The sequence below is a fragment of the Myzus persicae genome, unplaced genomic scaffold (assembly GCF_001856785.1).
Source record: "Myzus persicae strain clone G006 unplaced genomic scaffold, MPER_G0061.0, whole genome shotgun sequence".
Taxonomy (NCBI): Eukaryota; Metazoa; Arthropoda; class Insecta; order Hemiptera; family Aphididae; genus Myzus; species Myzus persicae.
In genome coordinates, this window is record NW_019102204.1 from 130153 (window position 1) to 157173 (window position 27021).

Sequence of the window (27021 nt, forward strand, 5' to 3'; positions counted from 1 at the left end):
TATACATTTTATCACGAGTACTATTTCATTATATATATATTATGTTATTATAATTTATAATAGCTAAAACACCATTAGTTTAGGAATCTAATGTTTTTTTAGTAATTCTTTGTGATTTTTCAATTTTAAAACTGAATTATGATTCGCGAATTATGTCCCTTTTTGTTTTTGCCTTTTTGATCCACGAAGTGCTTCTGCGTAATACTTAGGGCCATGCCTTTAATCGAAATTGAATTATCTAACAAGCATATTATATTAATAAAAAGTTCTGAACTTGATATGTGGTAGGTAATCATATTATTTTCTAAGTTACATATATTTTATAAATAAAGCATTTATTTTTTAATTAATATTTTTTTAATTTTGATGAGGCTATTTTTTGTTACTCAATTGTATAAACGATTTATTTCCGATTTCTAAGCAGATAGATGAATTTATTGTTTTCTAGTGATGTATTTTTATTTATATTTTAGAAAAATACTCCGACAATCGATTTTAAGGGAGATTTCTGGTAGAATATTAGATCTAATGTATACTTTGGTGGGTCAAAAGTAGAAAATTCTCAGTTATTTTCAAAATAATCGAAAAAAAATACGAATAGTTTTCAAACTTTAATAATTGTAGTCAATTAATTGTTCGATTACCATTGTTACCACATCCACTAAGATTTGTTTTTCATAAACGATGATAGATATATTATTGAGTTCAGATTTAACACATCAATTTATTATAGTGACCCAAGTGGCCAAATCAATCAACTTTTTTATATTGTTGATAATATAATTGTACCTAATTATTATTATTATGGATACAAAAAATAGCAATGTGAATATAAAGTGTATATAATGTTGGACATGGTTGTAGGTAGGTATACATTATAAATGAAGTGTTAATATGAAAACATGACATCGTAATGATAATAGTTAATAATGATAATAATAAGAATAACAACAACGGTAGTAATATTACCTAACCAAGATACACTATTGCAACATCCGTTACATTATATTTCATAATGATAATGTTGCAGATGTATCGTTATGGTTATACACTTAGACTATTATAATATTATTGTTTATTATTTATATATTATTAAATATTTGGATTTCTTAATAACTACATCGTATCATACTTGTTTCGGGATCGGGACCTAGACTTTCTGTTACGCGATACTAATAATATATTGAGCTCCAATCAGTGTTCATCAAATTTTCTGCATTTATTTTATCAAAGATATGTTTGATTGTTAAGGTGGTTTCTCAACTCTTGAGTCTCTTTTTGACATTAGAAAACCAAGTGTTTTTTAGAATTACAATTCTAACCTCATTTTTTTTTTTTTAATTTAAGATGTTAATACTTGAGTTTCTTTTTTATCTTGAAGTAGTCTGTTTTATTCAGTTTTATATGTAGTCGATTGATTGTTATAAATGGCGGTATTTTTTAAAATATGTTTTCTCGTGTGGTTATGTTTAGAAAATATGTTTCAAGTAGGATTAAGTTAGAACTAATAAGTTGCCTGTTGCCTGGTGTTTCAAACCATTTTTTTATTGATACATTATATGTTTTTTTTAAATATAAAAATGTTCTTTTTATAAGATTACCTATTAAAGGATTTCAGTCCATAGCAGTACCTACCTACTGATTAGCCCATTCATCATTGTCAGTAGAAACGAGGAGATACTTTAATCGTATAATACCGAAGGATAGACTGGTGTTATTGCCGATCATACGAAATTAAGGTTATGTAATTATTATTAAGTAAATTTAGACAATCAAGTATTATATAATATAACAGAATTTAATACTTAAAAAAAAAATTGTACAATAATATAATCTTATATCGTAGCCTAGTCAAGGTAATATTGTAATATTCTATAGTCTATACTGTAGGTCCTATGGAGTAAAAAATCAATTTTTGTTTAAAAGTCTCAAGGTTCTAATTTATTTAAAAATATTATTATTTTTCTGTACTATGTGCTTCGATATCAAATTCATCAAAGACTAAAATAATATGTCCTTAGATTAACCATAAAAGTAGCCAACACCTCATTCCATATTCTAACAAGTTGATACTAATTGTGTTGATGTGAGGTTATTTGCATAATACGTTCCATTAATAATAAAAAATATGATAAAATAACAAATAACAGTATATATTCATTTAACAAAATATGTCAATATTTTCATTTACAATGAAAAACAAACAATAAATATTATGATCAGCTGAAAATGGGCATGCCATATTTTATGCAAATATTTTATAGTAATACTATTAAATCACAAATATTTATTATACACAATTGATGTTATGATCATAATATTATATCCATTGTGGTATTTGACCAACAAATTTTAATCAGTAAGGATAACCTGAGAATTCACGTGAGGTTGATCTTGGATACGAATTTATTACACAAATTTAGAAGGAGGGTAGGTTTAAAAAAAATACAAGCAATAAACTTTGATTAAAAATTAATCATGGCGACCAAATGGTTTTTCTGCAGGAATACCATAATTTAATAATTTAACGTCAGTTAGCTAAAGAACTATCAGTGAGTGGAGGCAAGAAATAAAAAGAAAAGAAAATACCATCTCTTTCATTCAATGAAACGAGTTGAGCCATTTTACTAGATTTTTTTTCTTGCAATTGACACTTCAAGATTGGTTTTCTATTGAATTCAATTTACCTCACAGTGAAAGTTCCATTAATCCAAATGCCGCATTTACGAATAAGAAACTTCAGTTACCATTTAACATTCAGAAGTATACACATAACTGGTGGTCCAACAACAGTATTGTTTTAAAGATGAGTGAATAAAAATTGAAGAATGAGTCCAACAGGAATAAATTATTCATGCTATGATGTATTATTTAGATACGCGTATCAGTATACAACAAAAGTATTCTAAAATCAATAGAAGTCAATACAAAATAAATATTTTCATTATTGTATTGATTTAGTTGAATTAAATATTTCACCGAAAAGTGGGAATTATATAAACTATGCTCTTGTATTATTTAATATGTACTGTAAGTTTATTCATGGGTTCCTTTACATAATCATCACTACTGCACCAGGTACTTTCCATGTATACTACATCTGGTCGAAGAATGAGATGAAATCCTCTGAAGCATTTCGAGTTAAAACGTATTGAAAACTAATTGTACCTTCCTTTTAAAAATTCGCAATTAAACTTTATTTTACTTATAATTGTATTCAATAAAATTAAGCAACTTTCTAGGGTATGATTTTAATTTATAATATTTATAATACAATTAACATTATTAGTTTATGATTACTCCTAACAAACGTAAATACATAATTAATTTATGTAGACATAATATGAAAAAGTTAAATTCCCACTTAACAAAAAATTACAAAGGTTGAAATGTATAATAAGTAGAGATACCTAACACATTACTTATCTACATCTTTAAATAATTAATGTTACTGTATATTCAGCAATATAAATGCAACTAAAACTAAAACTTAATAAATTATACAAACCTAAAGTAATCAATTCCTAGAAAAAATAATAACATTCTGTAGAATATAATGAAGTACCTAGATAAAAACAACCTAATTAAACTTAAAGTTATACACTACACTACTACAGTGCTTAAAAATTACAACTTAAATGCTTTGAAAAAAGGATCTTAATTTTAAGAATGTAGACAAAAAACAATACTGTTCAAGTAATACGTTTAGATAAAAATTTAATTCTGGAATTAATTTTATTCCATTATTATTTAATGGAATAAAATTTAGCAACAGACATTTTTCTCAATAAAACATTTTTTTTTTTTTAGCAGTTATTTTTATACAATATGTAAAATGTGAGTAGAAATAATGTGTTTACAACGTAATTATAGTTGAATTTAATCAGTTCACATTTCAGTGTAACAAAAACAATCCTGCACATACTCAATGAATAAATTCTAACGGTAATCAACCGAAATGCTCATTATTTGTAGCTCTAGTTCTCTTCTCGTAGGTACTTGTTAAATTCTCACTGACGACGTTAATTTGCTGTAAAATAATATCATCGCGATCATTGATGTTTATCACAAAAGCTAACTTTGATAATTTTACTTGACAAAAGTTGCGAATTAATTTATTATTGACAAGCAAACAGAATAATTGTTGTAATTAAAAGTAAGCTGATATAATTAAAAATAACATAGATTTGAAATAAATGTCACGATTTTCATAAAAGAAATATTCAACTTCACATAGGTATAAGTTATTAAAGATGTAATACGAATCCTGCTTCGTCTCAAACGGAAATAAATTAAAACGATATGAAATACTCCTTTATAAACTTTACTAGAAATTTAATATGATAATAAGATATTATTAAATATAAAACCCATACGAGTTTCACATATAAATATAAATTCTGATTAATGACAGGAGCTATAATATAGGGTCCTTTGCATTTTTTTATTGTTTAGTTAAAATTTGTTTTATGACAATAAAATCAATGAGTTTTTCTAAGGTTCTCTGCAGATTTAATACTGGATTACTGAACACTGATTAAGTATTCTTTTATGGAGTTTCTAATAGTTTTCACAAAAAAAAAAACCGAATAAGTAAACACATTGACAAACAGTATAGCTCCTATTGTTTTATAGCAAAATCTATAATGTAATGTTTGGTCACCCTGAGATTTAGATATCATCATTATTTTTAGTTTTATCAATACACTTGCATGTAAATAGATAATATACCCACTCATTTAAGTGGCTCACTCAACTAAAGTTAAAAAAGTTTGTATTTCATCAATAAATACACAAAAATTTAAACAATAAATTTAAACAACAAAAATATGAGTAGTCATGATAAATTCTTTTTGAGCTAAGAAACAAAATTAAAAGATTAGGTTTTATTTTATACATTTTTCTACATAAACAAAATTAGAGTTAACTAAGCGTAATATATTATTAAAATATAAGTAGAGTAAGTTATCATATCAAAAATAACATTAGCACTAATTAAATAATATCCTTGTTAACAATATTAAGGTCAGTTACGTTATGTAAATAATACAACTAGAATGTAGTAATTAAAATTCTGTTTTCTTTGGAAACAGCGAGCCACAAAAATCTCATTTATATAATATACAGTACACGTAATATACCTTTATAAGCCCTAAAATTACTTTCCAAAAACGTAAACATATCAAACATATTACGTACAAGAGTTTTATTGTACTTTATAAATGACCCTACTGTCGAAAGAATGCCTTTAATGAGATGTAGAAACTTATCAAATTCAGCTCACTAAGTATAGTGAAAATTAAATGTATAACAAAAACAAAATACACATTTAAGTTTAATTTAAAACTAAAGATAGCTATGAATACATATCAACAAATAGTTTTGAATAAATAAAATTGTATTTATTCAAAGTGACTTCTGCAAATACGATTATTAATATTAAAGAAGTTTTTCGATGTAAGAACACAAAAGGAAATTCAATTTTGAATTCAAAGAATAATAATAAAGTGGAATATGTTAGGTTTAGGTATATATTATAATACGAAATGCATAATACATTACTTAGACATGTTTGTGATATCAGAAAGCATAATAATATTCTTGGTAATTTTCACTTTCGGTAAGTAACGTACACTATTAAAACTTTATTATTGCTTATTAGAGTAGTTTGGTGCCCTATATTGAGACACTTCACTTGTACGGATATCGTTCCTCAATTATGAATATTGTATACGTAACATTGTACCTACTATTAATCAATTATGAGTACACCAAATTGTTTTTGTTGAATAACAAGTTGGTTGTATAAAAAAGAAAAGCAGACAAAAAGAAAAAACAAGAAAAATTGCAATTCATCAATTAACTATTGGCATTTATATACACAACATAAAATAATATTCATATCATAAATCAACAACGTGATTAAGAATCTTAAAAATGTATAACAATGTATTAAATGTTTATTTGTTCTATAATTATTCTTAAGTTAAATTACTTCAAACCTAAATAGATCGATACCGATATGCGAACAGATTTCCCTTTCAAAAATTTCATTTCATTCATATTACTCGTTTAAATAACCAGCCAACCGAGAATATTGTTTTTTAATTTTATTTTTCCTCTAAAGAAACACGATAGAAGTGAATGTTCACAAAAAGCACGTTACAAAAGGTTTTTTGGATAAAACTCAAAATCTGACTGAAAAGGGTAGTTTAGTTGATTTGCATATAATGTACACAGTACTATAAATATCTCGTCGCAAACTTTCTGACCTCTGTACTCTACAGACCCAAGCCAACAAATCACGTTTGATAAGATACGCTTTTTCAGTCAAGTGTTTTATTAACTTTTTTTTAACATCAAAATAAGTTAAAAACAATACCATGATATATTAAAATCCAATCATTTTGTTCTTAATCAGAAAGAAGTATATAATATCATGAATCATTATTTTTAGTATAAAAACTTTAATACTAATATATACGTGCCTATGTTATCCTGTCAGGTACTTATATCAGGCAAGTGATAGAAATCCGGTATTTAAGAACTGTAAAATGTTTATAAATAATTATAAATAATCATGATCGTAATTTCAAATAAATTGATATCAAACATAATACTAACAAATGTTTTTCAAAATTATTTAAAATAGGGATCAGTGTATACGATAAGCTCACTGTCTCAAGTTCAATGATTTTCTGTATGTATCTACCTATATACTTTTTAAGTTTTTTGTGATTATAATATGATTATTCTTTTTAAACTAACTCAATTTTTTTTATTTTTTTAAACTTTACACATAACTTTTAGTTTGTTACTTTGTGGTTTATGTTTTTTTACATTTTTAAATTTTGGTACAAAGATTCTATGATATTAAATGTTAAGTTGTTTGTGTATAATATAATATTATACGAGTAAAATAATTTATAAAAGTGAGTTAAATAAGGAAGGTGTAAATATATTTTACAACTCTTCACTCCGGTTCTTAAAACTGGAAATTTAGTCATAAATAATAAATGATATGTTAAATATTAAAATTGTAGGTGGACAAATATTTAGAAAAATATAAATTCTATAAATACATCAATTTGTGTTATAACCTTATAAGTTAAGACACATAACTTTTAATTTAAAATATTTATAGCTTGGAAATTATTTTAATAAGTGCCCATACTTTATTTATATCAACTAATACCCCTGTACAATAATTCGTTTTATTAACATTATTGTATTTTATTTTAATAATTTATAGTGTATAAAAAATTATGAGAAATACAATTTTTGGAAACTCATTATCTTTTTACAAAATAAAGTATTGATTTAAGTCCAATAACATTATTATCTAAAGATAACATATCATTGTTTTATTCAACACTGTGGTTATTTAGTATCTACTTATGCCTACACATTTTGTTAAATCAATAAAAACACAATGGAATAAATGGTTTTACATAATATACTAATTATATTTGGTAAATATGAAAACTACACTTGCATCATGGTGGATGCAATAAGATATACGATGTACATAATATAATATTAACATTATTCGCTGTGTGTGCAACTTGAATTTGATGGTATTAAAACGATACCAGAGAGCTTTTGTTATGTTTATGGATCTCAAGAGAGAGGGACTTATAAGAGCTGCAGATCACTGATGACAGGGAAGGGACAAGGTTCAATTTTCTACAAGACGAGACCCCCATAAAAATAGATGCTCACAATATACGCAGGCCCTTGTAAAAGCAATACGGCGTATTACGTTTATGCTCTTTCACTATTCAACATGCGTGTTTCTAAGCTAGTAAGCTATCGTACTAGATATTCCAATGCACGGTAAATGTTATAGGTACTTAGGGATACTATTTTGTTATTATTCTTGTAATAATATAAACTTCACAGACTGCCATTTCGAGTCAAACGCCTTATTAGTGTGATGGCCGGTTAGCAGTGCGCTCTCGATATGTTTTCTCGATGAATTAAGCTTAGGGCTTAGGATCTAACCGATGAAACTATACGTGTTGCAAGTGCTCAACTTTCATATACAACTACAGTTTACTCCATAGAGAATGACTAAGTCACTACGTATTACCAAAGATAACAACATGAGGTCACGAGGGTCGACAAAGACTAATAAACATAAATATTTTAAATATTATTTGTCTTGATAAGTCTTCTAGTGTTTTAGTTTTTAAGTGCACGATCCATTCTATTTTGTTTGGAATTTACAAAAAAAAAAGAAAGTTTTTTTACTTATATAATTGGAGATAGGTTAGGTTATGAAGAGTTAGAGAAGAACAAATAACATTTATTTCCAATAATTTAACAATCATAGTTTATTTAACAGCATGTCAGAACCTGAAATGAAACGTTAATCGAACCGTAAAAAGTATGAAATATTTTAAATACAAGTCATAAAAATAATAAACATGAAATTCAGATAATACTTGATTTATATAATTCCAAGCATTCGTTTACGAATAATAGTCAATTTTTATAACTAACAGATGTAAATTATTTGGTATATAGATAGATATCATTTCTATAGATACTGATATATATATACATATATAGGGTGATTCGTCAAGGATTCTCGCATACATTTGTTAAATAATATGAATTTATTTAAGTTTATGTTTGAAATTTATAAGAATATTTAAGGACCTGCATATTTTTAAACTCTTAGACTTTTTATGAAATGTATGTATTACGTGTTCTGTCACAAAGCAAACTTTTTTCAACCATCCATTTTTATTAGAAATTGTTAAGGGAGTTATATTTAAAACATTTTTATGTATCAAAATTCAAATGAAAAGATTCTGAGTTTCTGAGTTATCGAACTTAAGTATTTACTAACTAAGGATGATTGTCTATACTCTATACTCTATAGTAACAAGTTTAGAAAATTTAGGATTTATGATGATTTGAAAATTATGGTAGGCACTAGGTAGTTATATTCATGTTAAATTTTTTAAATATTATAATTTGTAAAAACAATTCCGAGTAGGTATAATAAGAACTAGATTAAATATTACATATATTTAATGTAAAAAAATTATTAAATAGGAATGTTATTCTTAGTACATAAAATTTAATAACTCGGAAACTATAATCGTTTGAAACTCAACTATACATCACCGATATTTTCAAAAAAATCATTTAAATATCAATATACAGTTAAAAGTGTGGTTCTCGTTTGTATTTCCACAAGAAACTCATTTAATGGTAGGTATAAAAATTAAATCACCTGAAAATATGGTCTTTAAAAAAAGTATGCTTAAAAATTCCGATAATCAAAATTTTAGTAAAATACATTATTAAAAGATAAAATTGAAGTTATCCTTGGTAAATCAATCCATATAATAGTATATATTTTTGATCCGATTATAACTTCGACTTATGTGACTATGAGTTTTTAACACTTCTACATTTAAATCGTCACAGTTGTTTTTGTTTTTCTAACTAAAATATACCTAACATTTTTTTCATAGTATAAAATGTAGACTAATATCACACACTACTAATACTATAAACGAAATTAAAAATGTCAATTAGTGTATCTTACATTTTTTTAATGCCCTAAATAGGTTGTTAGAATATTATGTCTTCTATCACCAATTATATTATAATTACTTAAATAGAAGTCATAGTTAACTTAGTTTCAACTCATGAATAAATGTCAAAAGGTGTCATCATTGGATCATCATGGTTTCTCCCACATTATTATTACATGGACAGTTCGAATGGTTTTGATAATCCTTTCGCATAGAAATGTAATTTGTTGTAACGAAACTATAAAAGCCAGTTTGTCTGTTCCTAACAGTGACAGTTACAACACTACTATAATAAGGAGATTTATTTGTATAATAATTTTTATTCAAAGCTATTAATAATAACAAAATATCAAACACAATTTTGAGTCTAAAATTATTAAAACCATAATTTATATCAAATGAGTAGATTAAATGATATAAACGAATTATTTTAAAAGAGAAAATTTAAAAAAAAACAATCATTTAATAAAACATAATATTAGTTTACTACCAATACAGTTTATATTTACCTTATATAAAAGAACACCGGAAAAAATTCAAATAATACGATTATATTCAGCTAAAAACTATGAAAATGGAACCCATTTTAATACATCCTTCAATTTTTTTCCGATGAATTCGAAAAAGAAATGTTAAATCACAATGCTTAAGATGGAATACGTAAAAATATCCAAATTGAATATCACTAATAGGTAACCTGAACCTTAATTTCAGTATTAAGGCTCAAATACGTCAAAAAATGTTTTGCTGTATGCTAGTTACAATCAAAGTATCACAATATTGCAAACATCATGTTTACGAACACATAACACAAACAATCATTAAGATATTTGTATTATATACTTATTTGTATACCAAGCTAACATTTGGGTAACTAGCTTAAGCTGTTTCCGAAAAATAAAAATAAATGCTAAATCACTTGAGAATAGAGATCAAAACAATTGTGCGTACTGTTGTTTTACATGCCTAATTCAAATATCTATAATGTAATTAGTGGATATATAGTTAAATTATTAGCACGATAACTGATGAGTAAACTTAATTTAATTAATCTTCAATATTATAATTTATTAACAGTCATATTTGGTTATATTTTACATTGATTTGGCGTGTACAATCTTGGTTTACATTTCATAGGTAGTATAAAGTATCAAATTACATACACGTGACATTTATACATTATGTCAACATAATAAATTTACTTCCCTTTCATTATGATATTTTAACCAAGTTTACTAAAATGTATATATGATTTACGAATTACATAACTTTTATCCTGAACTGTCTGGTTGCTCGAGAATAACCCTAAACCCCTTTAGGGATGAAAAACTTATATACGTCCTACTTGAAATTCCCTAAACGGTACTATAGAGACGTATATAGGTACTATATTCTACACAATAACTACATTTTCGCACAATTGATTTCGAAAAAACGTCTAAAAAAACAACTCGTACCCACTCGTATACTACTAAATGTGCAATTTTAAAGTTTTTCTTTAAGAAGTATTTTTAAAAAGTTCGAGAGTCATGTATTCATCATAATTAATATATTTCGTAAGAAACATAAAAAATAAAATTATAGTTTAAATTTCAAGAGTAATTTAACCTTATATCAGTTAACTGAGATCAGCTCAAAATCATTATCATGATTTATACTCAGTAATTTATCATGGTTTTCGAATAAGAAATACATAATATACAACAATATTCTGTAATGAAGTGCCACGAGTGTCCGTTGTGAAGTAGTTTGTATACCTTATGGTTTTTTTTTTATGTTAAATTACCATAGCGAAAGAACCTAAAAATATTGCATAAAAAAATTTGGAAAACTTTTTGAATATGCGTCTCTATACAAGACATCAAAAAAGTTTGGAAACATTATACGGTTTGTAAATATAAAATATTTCTACATTTTCTGTCGTTAATCTAGTAGGTGCCTACTATATTACAAATAGTATACGCATTAAACATAGTTATAGAAAAATGAACCAATAATTCCACATCTCCGAAAAAATCTGCTGAACTCTAGAAACAAACACTACAAGATACAAGGAACATAATTTAATTTTTTTTAATTCCGTAAATAACTCAAATGCCCATATTATACTACTAATGGCCAAGTTTTCTATGTATTTTTAGATCAATAAAAAACAAATTTAATACCATGGTCTTATATTATATTTGTATTGTGTGTATAACGATATTATTGTTTATACAGGTGAATAAAAGAGACAATGCCATTCTTGACCCTTAATTAGTGAGTCTCTACTCTTTCAATGGATTAATATTTACGAGGTGTTATGACTTTATCCTTCTGGGCCCGTTTTTCCCCATTTTCGTTGTTCCTTTTGTCTCCATTGTTAGTGCAGACTAGTGTGGGGTGAATAAAATTTATAGTCACACAGTTCCGAAAAAAAAACTGTCTTATGAAAAATAAATAAGATTAAAAACAAGTATAGCAGATCTTAAGTTCTGTGATTTAAGGATTTTATTACTTCGGCACCCAATTTTGCAACTCTTAGTCGTATTAGTTTAAAAAAATAATAAAAAATATATATACCTAGTTGCTTAATCATATATTATACGTAATATTAAATCATATAATCGTAATATGTACAATTTTATCATTTTATCACAAAATTCTTAGGCATTTATAACAATCAACAAGTATTTACTATTTTTATTCATAAGAACCAATTGAATAAATCTTAATCTAATGATATATATATATACATAAAATAACTCATATATATTCATATATCAAGTCATATAATAATTAATATCACATACTTGTTATAACGTATTTCTACCGCTGTTGGCTTCTTAAAAAATGTATGTGTACAATTGTACAAATTTAAAGAACAAAAATCAATAATAAATAAATAAAAATTGTACCTTTGTCTTATCAATTCCGACTACGAATACACTGATAAATGTTTTAAAAGGGAGCGTTTGAATTTAAATTTGTTGATTTCGTGTAGGTACTTGTAAACATAATGTATAAGATTGAACTTTTTTTGCAAACTTTCAATTTCGGTGAAGGACAGAGTAGCGTTGAGATTGAAGTTGACAGATAGTTTAATCTGAGAGTTTAACGAAAACAGTGTTGAAAACACTTGTACACCTCCAAGGCATGTATACAGGGGGGGGGGGGTCAACCACTCACCCAAAATATTAATAGTTGTGTAATTTATTTATATTAATCATCGATAACTACAATAACTGGTCGGTGACAATTATTGTAAATTTGTTTATTAACCCTCCCTGAATATTTTTTTTGTGTACGTGACTGTACACCTCCTGTAAAACGATGATAGCAGGACGCTTGACATAACGTCATTAACAATTTATATCACACGTGGCGAAGATATTACAATATTTTGCCAATGTAAGAATAGTCTTCAACAAAAAAAAATGTAATACAGTATACAGTGATCGAAGAAATAATTATTTTTGGTCTAATGTGCATTTGATATTGGAATCACTGTTACCAAAAACGATGTTTTTGGGGATCATTTGTTTTAACTATTGCAGTACAAAAACTATGATACAAATTCTATATAAAACGTCAATATATTATTACTTTTTTCCGAAATCAAAATTAAAGAAAAACAAACTTATTGATTATCTGTGTGTGGTAAAAAAGTTAAAACCAATTTTAAAACCGGTACAGAGTAGTGTACACGATTCCTTCTATTTAGATAAAACATCAGACGCTGTCGTGGTAAACGAATAAAGATTTTTGATAAGACTTCTAACTCCTTTTTGTCAATTTGGAGTTATAATGGCCTTTTGCGTTTGAATGGTTTTGTATTATCATATTATACAAGGTATCAATTTAAAAGTTGACTATTATTTGAACCAATAGATCCTTAAGAAATATTTCGTACTCCTAAATATTATATGATACCTAAAGAGTAAAGATTATAGATAAGGTATTTTCTTCTGTGAGTATATGTGTTCAATTATGGACTCTGATTCAATGTTTCTTGTATGTTATCCATCATTGTCAGGAATAAATATAATATACATAGTAATAATAAACTCTGAATAAGGTACAGTGTAAGAGACGATTCGTATTTTTTTTTCATTTACACTGTCAGCTGTTAAGAAACCCAGCAGGAACAATAAATATAATATATTATAATTTGTAATATATAATATAATATACTAAAAAATGTACCATACATTTATATATTTATGAGTAATAAATTGATCCCCTATTGTACTTGCGCGAAAATAAAATTATATTTTACAATCACTAACATTTTCATTAATATCGAGTACATTTTGTTAATAAGTATTGGAATCGTTTTAGTTGTACTGAGTACAGGTAATATCATTATACATATTCATAATTTTCTTGAAATTAAAATATTTAATTTAACCAATGTGCGCACATGGAAAATGATCTTATCATCAAGTTTGATAATAAGTCAATTCACTCTAATATAAAAAATAATGGAGCTGAACGTTCACGGTTGAGAAGTACAATTTTCATGTTATACAGTTGTTAGCTGAAGACACAAATGTGGATGAACTACATATTATATTACTAAACAGAATTTATGTCCATTTAGATATCCTATAGAATAGTAGATATTAAGACTTGAATCAGTAAAACGTGCCCAAAATAAGTGTATTGTATACAATAAATCAAAGATGTATCTATATAGTTGTATACTTACATTGTAATCTTCATGGTTAATACAAGTTGTGTAGTTGGACCAGACTGCTCGTGATATTGGATGCTTGAACCATGTAGCATTTTTATTGCAAATCTTATAAGCAGTTCCTACAATACAACATTTTGAATTATTATAAAACTCAGGAAATTAAAAATACGTACACATGCAACTGGGTATATAATAACTATTCAACTATCGGGTTAGCCTATATTGTTCAGTAAATTATCTCGAAAAAGAAAATATTATGTTCGATGATTTTAATAATCAGTAGTTTTAAAATTAACAATTTCGTGATATTTATAGGTTTTTAAATAGTAAAATCATCAATTTCATAAAAAATATTTTTATGCCTCTGATGATAATATTAATAATATAAAAGACTAAGCTAAGCTGTAATCAAGGATTTAGACTTTGAGCGCTATGTTCAATAATGGTTTTACAAATATGTTTTTTTTTTTTAAAGACTAATTTGTTTTAAATTGAGTAGTCATATTGGAAATAATTTTCATATATTTGCAAGTCAGTTTTCAGAATTTTCAAATCGTTTCCTGTAAGTTATCAGATAAAACAAATAATAAGATTATATGAGGTATCCTATGCCAGCACGCATTCAACACCATTCATTATTTTTTATGTATAATTCATCATCAATTCACATAACTATTTTTTAGTAAAAAATTTGATTTAATTTCAATTTGTTGAAACACCGCCCCTTCGATTTAATGGTTCCATGATGAACCTACTGAGTACTGAGTGCTAGTAATCAATAGGCAATAGTTATTATTTAATTTTTAAATGTTCATTAAACACGATTTGGTAAGTCCTGGGAAGAGCTTAGTTTTGGGTTTCAAATCGTGAAAATCTCTGAGTATTCAGACCATTGAATGACTTTCAGTGATTGGCCAATATGCCGTGTTCGAGAATGACTTTAATAAGTGCTCGTAAGTTGGCAGACGACCACTTGATATAAATGCTGCGACAGTTTTAACCGGCAGATTTCCCCTTACTTTGGTGTCATCTGTTTTCTTCTATTTTTCGATACTTGGGTTTGCGAATTGTTTATCTGTGTGTAATATAAAGAATTTATTGAGAAGACAGATTTAGATTGTCCACTTATTGTCACCAACATGTATTATTCTTATTCGTCGATCAGATGAAAGCTCTCGCTTGACGCTCCTTCTTTTCTGTCCGTTGGGTAGAAGTAGTTTTTGTTATCTTTGCAATACTTTATCTTTTGTTTTGTTTTGACTCTTCAGGATGCTCCTAAGGATTCTATCCAATATTCTTGTAACACCATAACTTTCCGTCAAGTGTTAATTGTCCAGTGCTGTACTGCTGTACCGCTCACATTTTAATTATCGAAAATATATAACATTTTCACAAAATATGTATTTTGTATATTTTAATATCATTTTTTCATAATATTGTGGCATTGTTTATGCTTTTTATTGACATTTGTCATTTTCACTTTTTTAAATAAAACGGCTTGAAAATAAATACTGCAAGGTTTCCTTGAGGTGTTCTTTTTGACAAAGTTCATCAAAATCACGAAAACATTATTTTGTTGTTAAGAAATCATAAAAAGTCCTAATAAGTATCTCATTTTGCAATTTTAAACAATTAAGAATACATATTATGCACACATTTTTTTATATGCATTTTAAGTTTAAAATTTGATAAAATTAAATATTTAAACGAAAAATAACCATCTTTCCTCTAATAATTCAGTTATTTAATATTTTGTTGTAGTTTAAAAAATATTAACCATAAGCCTTGAAATGTTTTCCCATCGAGTATATTATTATTTTCAGCACGCAATGAAATTGTTAGCAATTTATATGTAATATACATTTATATAATATATATATATTAATATAACATGACAGTACCTATAATACTATGATACATAATAGTGATAGTAAGTTATTATAAAATATATGTGAGGTTTTCGGAAAAATATTAGTTCAACCTACTATATCTCACTAATTGAAAAATCAATAACTAATAGTAATACAGATTTATTTATTTATTGTAAAACGTCCTCAGAATTAATAAAGGTTGACACACTATTTCCGCTGAGAATCATTTTTCATCTTCAATTATTTCATATTTAATTAAAAAAATTAACACATTACAGTGCAATACTCAATTCGGGATAAACTCAAAACTGCCGGATCCATAACTCCGATTATTTTTTGTTTGCTCATAGGTAATTGGTGTACAATGTACTATGCACAACTTATAATATCGCAAGAAGAAATACAAAATGTAAACATTTAGGTTAGTTTTGAGATCATATCAGATAGGTACTAAGCTGAAAAAAATATATATCATTCAAAAAATGTTCCACATTTTCAATTAATATCCCCTTGGACTTTGAATTTCCATTATCAAATACACCGTGGAAAGACGAAAAATATTGTCAATAAAAATAAATTATAAGAATCAAATAATAAATACGATTTTAAATTTAAATTAAATCATCTGAGAGAGAGAAAATACTGATCCGTATTTTGTAAACTTTCTACAGGTTTTTAATATCATATTGAAATTAATGAATAATCTTATCAGGGACCAGAGTTGGTAGATATTACAGTAAAACTAATTTTTATTTTACCTTTTTAGGGCCAATGACGTAAAAATAAATATACCTTCTGTAATAACGATTAAAAATAAAATTAATTGGTATATTTTATAAATAAGTAAATACTGTTATCTTTATCGTAATTTTAAAAAAAATATTGTGATCTTAAAACATATGTGTAAGTGTTTAAAATCAACAAATAAAACTCACTCGTTGGATCAAATCCAGAAATGAATTCTGGACACGGTTGGTGAACGGTGACTCCGGCTTCAGTATCTGCCCAGCAAAGCCATCCATCAAACGTTCCCCGGCAGAAATGTGAACCTGTCAAAAAAAAAACTAACCTTAATCCTTGTACATAATTTAAGAGACTGAATGCAACACGCATGTACAAAATATGGATACACAAATATTACACATATTGCATTATAAGTTATAACAAAGATGTATAGGTAATAAAGTGTCTTTAAAAAACATTTGCTTAAATAATAAACATAAATAAACAAATAAAATGTAAGTATTTGAAAACAATGGATGTTACGAAAAAAAAAATATAAATTGACTTAATTTTCTTGATACCAATAATAATATTTATTTCATTTGTAAAAAAACCAAGGTTATATAATTAGGCCGAATACGGATAAGTGGTCGTGGCACGATGTTTAAAGTGTTTAAACGTGAGGAAAATTGGATGCCAAATAATAACAAATAAGCAATCAATAAAAATATTTGCAGTATAAATCAAAAAAATGATACACAATATAGAAACAGTTATTTATATATTTTATTGTAGTACGTTATTATCTATTTCAATAGGTAACATATTGTTTAATTATTAAGATCAGGTGCGTCATGTATATAAACTGGAAATACCTACTAAGAGTATTTTAAGAATAAGTATAAAATACAATATAGATTTTAGTCACAATAACCCCATTAAAAGAATTTACCTAAATCCTACAAATCTTTCTTAGCTTATACAATAAAAATAAAAATCGTAGATAACTATTTATGAGCAATTCGCTTAGAAGGCACAACAATTACATAACTTTATTCATATATTTTAGCAGAGAAGCGAATAAAATCTTTCCTATGGACATTTGTACTGATTGTAGATTGTTCGATTAACTATTATTTATACAAATTGTAATTCAAATACCAAGTTGTATGATCGTTTTACTATTAGGAACATTATTTTCCATGCGTTTATTTTTAAGTTAGTTAATTAAAATTAAAATAAAACATTATTTTATAATTTTAAGTCAAAAAACAAATAAAATATAAGAAATATGTAACTTTGTTTAACACAATCTATTGAAATATATACAGTGCCATATTGTTATTATAATTAAATAAAAAGTCGATGGTTAAATGTTTAGAACATAGTACAAACTGATTTAGACTTTTATAGGTACCCAATTTGTTCTCTTAAATCTTTCGTTAACGTTATACAATTTTTGCGTTTATCGTTATTCATAATTAAAACGTTATACAATTTTTGCGTTTATCGTTATTTAAAATTTAAAAGTATTTAGATACCTGTTTTAAAAGTATACGACTAAGACCTTTTTTTGGGGACATAATTTCCCTATTCTGAGTTTTAAGTAGGTATTGTTTAATTTTATTTATTTAATTAAATGGGTTAAACTAATATAAAGAAAACGTATGCACGTTAAAACTATAAGTATATTAGTATAAAATATAAATATTAAACATTTGACAACAATTAGACAAACACTGACGAGTGAATAAATCTGAGCAAACTGAACACCGAACACAATAGTTGAATAACTTGAGTGGTATAAATTTCGACCGTAGTACAGATAGTACAGTACAATATTATCAGAGCATCACTATTATTAGCTATTGGTAATTAAATTATTCTATTAATAACTTCTTATTAAGTTTTAAAATAATATCTAATACGGGATCTCCCGGATAGGCCGGATACGGAATAAAATTAATTCTTGGATTGAATAAATAATTGAATACTACTAAGTATTATTAAATAATTGGGAATTAATTATTTCGTTTAATGGAATACAATATATACCGTTTTGCGTTATGTTTTGTTTAATGATACATCATATATTTTGTTAAACGTTACGTTTTGTTTTGTGTTATTTATTTATTTACGTTTATCGTTTTCCGTTATAATTACGTTTACAAATTTCAATCGTTTTTTATCAAATATAACGTTATAATCACAACGTTGTTATAACGTTTGCAAGCCCTGCTTAAAACAGATCCATCTATCTTGTGTCTATGATATAAAACAGTTAATATATAATTTCTTAGTGCTCATTTCACAGTGGAATCAATTGGAAGATTAATGAAAAATTTAAAGTGATTTTTTTTATAAGTGTTTGTTCATCAGGTTAGTTTAAGCAATCGCGCTTAAAATTGTAAACAAACTTAAGTCACCCCACGGGCCACCGTACCATACAATGTGTCTACAGGTATACAATTTGCATGTTTATTTTAATTAATAATTAATTTTCGCTCAACTTTCTTAATTTTTTTAGTAGAAATTGGTATTTTTTTAAATGTTTTGGTTACCATTGGTTAATCGGGCAGACCAGGTTGAAGAATGCATTAAATTGAATTTTAGTATATTGCCTAGCAAGGTGGCTGTCGGCTGAGTTACACTTATCGCCACGCACATCGGCGTGAACACTATCAAGATAATTAACTAAACAAATTATAATTATAACTATAGAATCATTTTTTTAATAACAACTTGTGTATACAATCATTAGAATCATTTGTAAATATTATTATTATTATTATTATTTTTTTTTGAAAGCATTTTTCAAAACTAAACCTCTAAGGGGGTAAAAGGGGGGTTTTGTATGTAGCTATATAATACACGGGCAACGCCGTGACGGGACAGCTAGTAATATATAAAACCACACTACCACGAATTGGACAACAAATCTCTGAAAAATGTAATACTTTCTAGAAACTTTTTACCTATGGAGAATGGAATTTTTGAGCTGTAATTAAAATCAAATAACGGTCCAAGCTGAACGTTGATAAATTAATTTTTTATTCATTGCATACAAAAAATAAAAATATTTCTAAACTAAGGCAGTGTGTAAGCTTTTTGAAGAATATTTTTTAATTAATTTATATCAACACCAATATAAGTATTATTAGAAGTCTAGTAGTACAGCATATATGGAACTATTTTCTACCAAAACCAAGGTATACTGTATTATATAACTATCTACGTTCCTATACGTGGTAGAAATTTTTTTTAAATACACGCGATAAATATTTTTAAATTATAAAGACACTGAAGTTATATTGCTAAGCATTAGGTAGGTATCTATAAAAATTGATACTACAAAACCACATTTTTGTGAAGATTTTAACTTAAAAATGTTATAACGAAAATATTTTGATAATATATTTCTGGTATTTTTTAACTGCTATAATTACATCTTAAAAGAAATATGTATTTTGGTGATGCTCAGTCGTATGCGCAATCTGCGGAGACTCTTTGAGTGTGCATATCGGCCGGCTTTGCTAGCTCCCGGATGGGTGACCACCCGGAATTTTTAGCATCAAAATCCTTGTCACACATACAATAAGTGTTCTAAAACCAACCGTCATCCCTACAAACAGCAAATGGCCATAGTTTATGGCCTTAAATTCAACAATAAATACTAAATAGTTTGAAACTAATTTAAATTAAATTAAAATGTAATCATATTAGACAATTATAAATTTAGTAATAGAGTACCTTATGTATTCAAGTTTTGTTTTTTGTTTATTATTTTCATTATTTTTTTTTAATTATTCAAAAAGGACTAGGTACTTTAGATATTATGGAATTGATCATTTCTTAATCACTCACCAAATACCAAAAAGATCCAAATTTGCTAACGGATACTAATCATTTGACATCAAGATTGATACATTTTTACTTAAAAAAAACACATTACTATAAAACATTATATTTTATGCTCCCCATCCAAATCTCAAGTCGTATAAAGGTGAAAAAATAGCTATATATACAATACAATTGAGTTTTATTAGAATACATATATATTATACCTATTATACCTACCTACATAAAACAGATCGAAAGTCTTATATCTATGTATACTATTTCATTTTTCATGAAATTAAAATATTATTTTCTAAAAATATCATGGGTTGTTACTTTAATATAATTTATTTAAAACTCAAAATGCCAAAAAGTATTAATTTATTCAATATAAAAATAAGTTATTAAATAAATTAACACAGTAGTTTTATACTCACCATTTACATTCCATGGTTATATATTTATAATTATGAATTATGTAATTATGACATTCCATCAAAATTTAATTTTGTTTTTATCAGCTGTATTTAAAAGTTAAGACCGTGCTAAAGTAGTTGGTAAAAAAGTACAAAGCTGATTTATACCAACTAAATAACGGTATGTTTTGTTTATACCTACATCTTGCCTATCAAGTTTAAAAAGTAAATTAGTATTCTCTTTCTTAATGACTTTTTTACATTCAGTGAAGCACACATATCTACTTAAAGCTCAAAACAAGGTAAGTAAGTACACAGTGTTATGATGTCCTACTTCCTTAACATGCAATTAAAGTTTGCAGTAGCTGATCATAATAAGTTAATATTATATACTTAAACTGCTCTAATTTAATTTTTTTTTAAATAAAAATATTTGTATTTTTAAAAGGTAATACAACAAAAAAAAAATGTTACATTCAAAACTCATGGTTTTAAAGGCTTTAATGACTTCTTTATAGTTCATAAAGGTCATGTCAATTTTTTTAATATAGTATTACGTTCGTTAAACCAATACGAATTATAGCAGCATGCATATGCATTTCTCACCCAACGAACATGCAAACCGTAACAAATATTTAATTTTGTTTTTTTTATACTAATAATCAGTGGTTGCATTTTAGCTCTTTAATTTACAATTAATCATTTCAAAACAACGACTGAAAAGGGAGAGTTGTTACGCAGTAACTCGTAAATTTTCCTGGCCCCGCATGATTTATTTCAACTGATAGGATTAGTAAAGAACAATATGGCTCAATCTTAATCCAATGATGGACCGTACTCCAACTGTATGATGGCAATTTGTTTATTTTATCGTGAATTATATTCGAAAACGTCAAAAAAATCTTCTGGGAACCATCCACAGTAATATATTATAATATATTTTAGATCCACAGTACGGCATCTGATAATTCCCGAGTGAATTACTTACACTTAGTAAAAAACAAACAACTGTCGAACATAACAGTTTTTAAGTGTAACATTTTAATTACATTTATGAAAGTGATTAGTGACAACTGAAAAGTGATTAATGATAATTTCAAAATCTCCAAAACACCCCCTACTACCATAACAGCTACAGTGATGAGAAAAAAATAAATAGCAAATTGTCTCTGTGAAAAGTCTTTATAATACTCGAATTGTTCGATTTATCCAGGCTTTAATGATCATAAGATTTATTGCAATGTGGACAAGTAATGGTGTTTTAAACATATAATTATCAAAGTGGCTAATCTACTTATAATTCAAGACATACAACTAGCTATTAATAACTTGATGCTAATAGTTCTATAATTATTATTGTAATGGAATTACAGTCGGACTCCTAAAGGGTGTTGACATTATTTTAATTAAATATAATATTTATTTATTTCATAGGTTAGCTAAAAGAAAGCTAGAAAGAATTCGATTTCGGTTTCAGTTACACTTTCCTATAGTGCAAAAACATTGTTTAAATTATACTTTATAATTTCAACAAAGCATATAGAAATTAAAAATGAACAAAATAAACGAAAACAAAAATGATGTAACATAATATTGTAAACATTTTAGATGTATTTGAATGTATCTATTGTAAGATGTGTATAATATAATAAACTAGCTGTATAACCTGACTTTACCTGAGGAAAAACAAACAAATATAGAGTACGGAACTCTATGTATTATGGTTTGAGTATACCTCAGTTCACGGGAAATTCGGTGTCGGTGTACCTTGTTTTGTGGATAAATCTGACCGAGATGTATACCTACAGTTCTTGGTGTATTTGGGTTTAAGTTTAATATCTTCATTAGAAAATCAGTTTATGTCTACCTCCACTCGGGAAAATGAATAGTTAACAAATGTATACATCACTGCTCATTAACACTGTCAAATGAGTAATGAGTAGCCACGTACACATTTTTTTTTTGAAAATCACTTCAAAAATCGCACCAAGCTTATTATGTTTTAATTTCTGTTTTGTGTATAGAAAACAATAATTTAAATAGTAGTGGAATATTTCAAGGCTATACGGTTAATATATTTTTTAAATTATATACATGATAATATTATAACAAAAATCATTCAATACACATTTATGACATTTAACCTATTATAAAGTTGTACATGAAGTTTAACAGGTGATCCCACATTGTTCTATCGACTTAACAAAAAAAAAAGGTACAATAAAAATATCATCTTCAAAAAAAAACATTAATTCAAGTGGGTACTACTTTTCTATACCGCATGTAGGTGTCGAATGGGGGAGGGGTCAATTTTAATTCTGTGATATTATATAGCATACGAAAAACAATTCGGAGCAAAGACGGCGTATCACTTTGCATATAGTGCATTAAAGTAAATGTACAATAATTTTAGTACATCGATTCAACTTGTCAGGAACATGTCGACGGCATGTGGTCTACCTAAGTCTCGAATTAATGGCTCGAGTCAATCTTTATGTAAACTGTTACGAAAGATTTCTTATGAAATCCAGTTTGCAATTAATTTGCAAATATTTGGTGGTAATTTTAAGTCTATAGGACAAAGTGAGGAAGGCAACTTCCTGTACACATTATAGCCTATAGGTATATTTTATACGTCGATTCGACGTGTCAGTAACACGTCAACAGCATATTGTGGTTTACTTGAATCCCTAATAAATGTAACAAAACATTTCTTATGGCATTATTTATTATACAAGTAAGAAAATATGACTTAAGTGCTGTAAAACTAAAAACTATTGTGAATTTAATATATACTAGCCTAATGATCAGCAATAGTAGCATCAAAGTGAAAAAATATTTTTCAAGCATTTATTTTATTTAACAATATACTGTCAAAATAGATCAGAATCAAAATTATATTACAGATTTAAGTTAAACATTAACTAATAGTATTATACCTATACAACATGATATAAATATAAATTCGAAATGTTTTCCAATGTTTTATTTTGATGATAGCAGAGAATTTACACAAAAAATATTAATTTATTATACTATAAGATAATAATAATTATTAATACAAAAAAATGCTTCTGTAATAAACACAAAGTATGAACTCAAAATCCCAGACCACTGTCTAATAAACAAAGCTAGAATCTATGTACATTTTATAATTTTGTAGATTCCTTTTACAAATGTTGTTAGTCATGTACACGAATTGCCATATATTGATATGCACATTTTAAGTATAGTTAATGATTATTTAAAATTAAAATACGAAAAATGAAAGTTTTATCGTACCTATATTGAAACAAAAGTAGTACAAAATGCTAGATCCCACGACTTGCGATACTCCTAATTTATTTATTTTGTAAAAAATGTCTATGACGAAAAAAATGTGGAAACAAATTTATCAAAAATCTTATGGATTTATTTAAAGTTTAGACCATCAAAAATTCTTCTGCTGACATATAACTTTATTTTATTAAATTTGATTTACAATTATAAGATGCTTCTCAATGACTAGTATGGCTCAATCACTATTAATGATAGCAAGGGAAATATTGGTTAATTTACTGAGAATTCTGCAATAGTTTTATTCCATATTTTAATGTATTGTACTATTTTATATTGCATATAAATCATAGCCCCACTAATAAGCAATAGCTTATACTATTCAGTACCTACTGACCATATATACCGGGGACGTGAAAGGGGGCCAGGTGGTGCGAAATTGCAAATACACCACCTGGTGTTGTTTTAAATTATGTCAGTATAAAAAATATTAGGATTTTATACATTTTTACAATTTTGTATTAATAATAATAGTCTGAGAATCATTTGGTCGTCGTTTATCGACAAAAAACATTTAAAAGATTAAATAGGTTCATTCAAAAATGTATGGATAACACGATGGTGCGGAGTAGTTGACGTGTTGGGCATGGACAGAAGTAATAATAAACTGACTGCAAATCGAATACACCAACCATACATATTAGGGCCATTAGGGCATCTCGTGAAAAATCAAGGGTCAACATAATGCACTTCGTGTGGAGATAATACAGTGAAAACCCTAATGACTGAATGCAGATCGAGTGAAGACGATATAAGAGCACAGTTAATTTCATGGAATCTTTATGAAAATAATCGGCCACGACTAACTACCGGAAATCGTAATTTAATTTCTAAGAAGAACCAAACTAGAGAGTTCTATATACTTGATACGATTAATTTAATTAGTAGCATATTGTATACAACCATTCACATAATAGTAGAATCTCTGAAGTTTCTACGATTAATAATTTTTGAACTACAATAAAAACTGTTCGGGAAGAAACTGTTATTTTACATCTGAATTTTAAATGCCATCGAACTCTAACTCGATTAGGTACTCATAAAAATGTTTGTGGCTGTATGCTAAACTATTATTGTATTTCCAATAAGAAAAACTTACGAAGAACCTTGTATTAAACCAGCTATACAAATTGTATAGTATATAAATCATCTAAAAAAACTAAAATAAGTTCAAATGTTCAAATGTCTATAAATTGTAAAAATCCTTTTTTTTTAACTTACTATAAAGTGTTTTTAGACTTCAAAAAACCAATAAATTCATTTCTACTTTCATAATCTTTAACAAAAACAACGATTTAGTAACTACGGTCAGAGTTGACTTCATATAATAGTATGTTATATAATATTTTATATTAGGTGTGTTGTACCTGAATTTAAAATATCGAATTTCAATTAAAACATTTTTTTTAATACATAGGTAATGGTATTTCCTTGTCAATACATGGGTAATAATTTTACTTAAAACTAATTATAAATAATGCATTAAGGTGTAATTTGTAATTTAAAAAAAAGTAGTAAAATAAGTAGGTATAATATTATATTAAATAATTTACTTTTTAACAAGTACCAAGTTATATTATAATATACTAACATGAAAATAAAAGGCAGGTACATATATTCTTTAAATAATGACAAGATTATAAGAAAATAATTCATTATTATTATTATTAGTATAATTTTCTAAAATTATAGAAGGTATACGCACAAAATTGTTTATTTATTAAAAATTTTAAAAATACTTCAAAATTCAAAATATATTTATAATGTTTTTACATTCATATCACAATATCTAGCTAAGATGTGTTCCTTTTTATAAACTGAAATAGTTTAGACATTATGGCCAATAACAAAATTCAAATATAAAATGTAAGCCATGACCTCGTAATATTGTTACCGTTGTTGTGAGATTGTAACTATGATTAGATGAATTCATTATTTTATAAATCATAAATGATCAAAGAAATAGTATGAGTTAATATTAATAAAAGGTATTAAAAAAAATGTATATTTATAAAATATTAAAAATAAAAATAAAAATAATATTTAACTTAATATTTTAAAATAGTCTACCTATTCAAAATATTACTAGATTATACAATCAATAGTGTACGTTTAGAACACATACTTCTTTAGATATGAAAATAGTGAGGAAAAAATGATTGGCATTGTGTACAACTAAATTACATTTTATAAAATTTACCTATTAAATCCCTTTTGGATGAACATTAAAATAAACTCGAATTTTATTCAGATAGCAAAAAGTGAACGACATTAGCTTATTTTTTTGCTCAATATCAGTAGCATAACTTTTTTTTAATAAACCTTATGCATAGTACAACTTCTTTTGTTGCCTATTTTTTTTTCTAATTTAAAATTAATATTATGTAATATATAAATAATATGCTTTATAATTTATAATTTATAATTTATATTATAATAAACGTATGGGGTGAAAAGGCTAGGTGAAGACATGTTCTGGTGTGAAAAATAAACGCAATTAAAATACTACGCGGTAAAACTATTATTAAGCAATCGGTATTTCAAAACGAATAATTCATCCTATAATCGTGAAAACAACAGGAAGTCATTAAAATTCCCAGACAGAC

General features: G+C 26.3%; 1 protein-coding gene across 11 annotated transcripts in view; it reads right to left on the bottom strand.

Annotated features, from left to right (window-relative positions):
- Positions 1-27021, bottom strand: part of LOC111031570 (calcitonin gene-related peptide type 1 receptor) — a 145605-nt gene that overhangs the window by 80582 nt on the left and 38002 nt on the right. For all 11 annotated transcript variants that reach the window (XM_022311592.1, XM_022311585.1, XM_022311591.1 and 8 more), the window contains 2 exons: positions 17039-17152; positions 14245-14351 (listed from right to left, as the gene is read on the bottom strand). In XM_022311592.1, coding sequence (XP_022167284.1) covers positions 14245-14351; positions 17039-17152 — 221 coding nt within the window. The remainder of the gene's footprint in view (positions 1-14244; positions 14352-17038; positions 17153-27021) is intronic.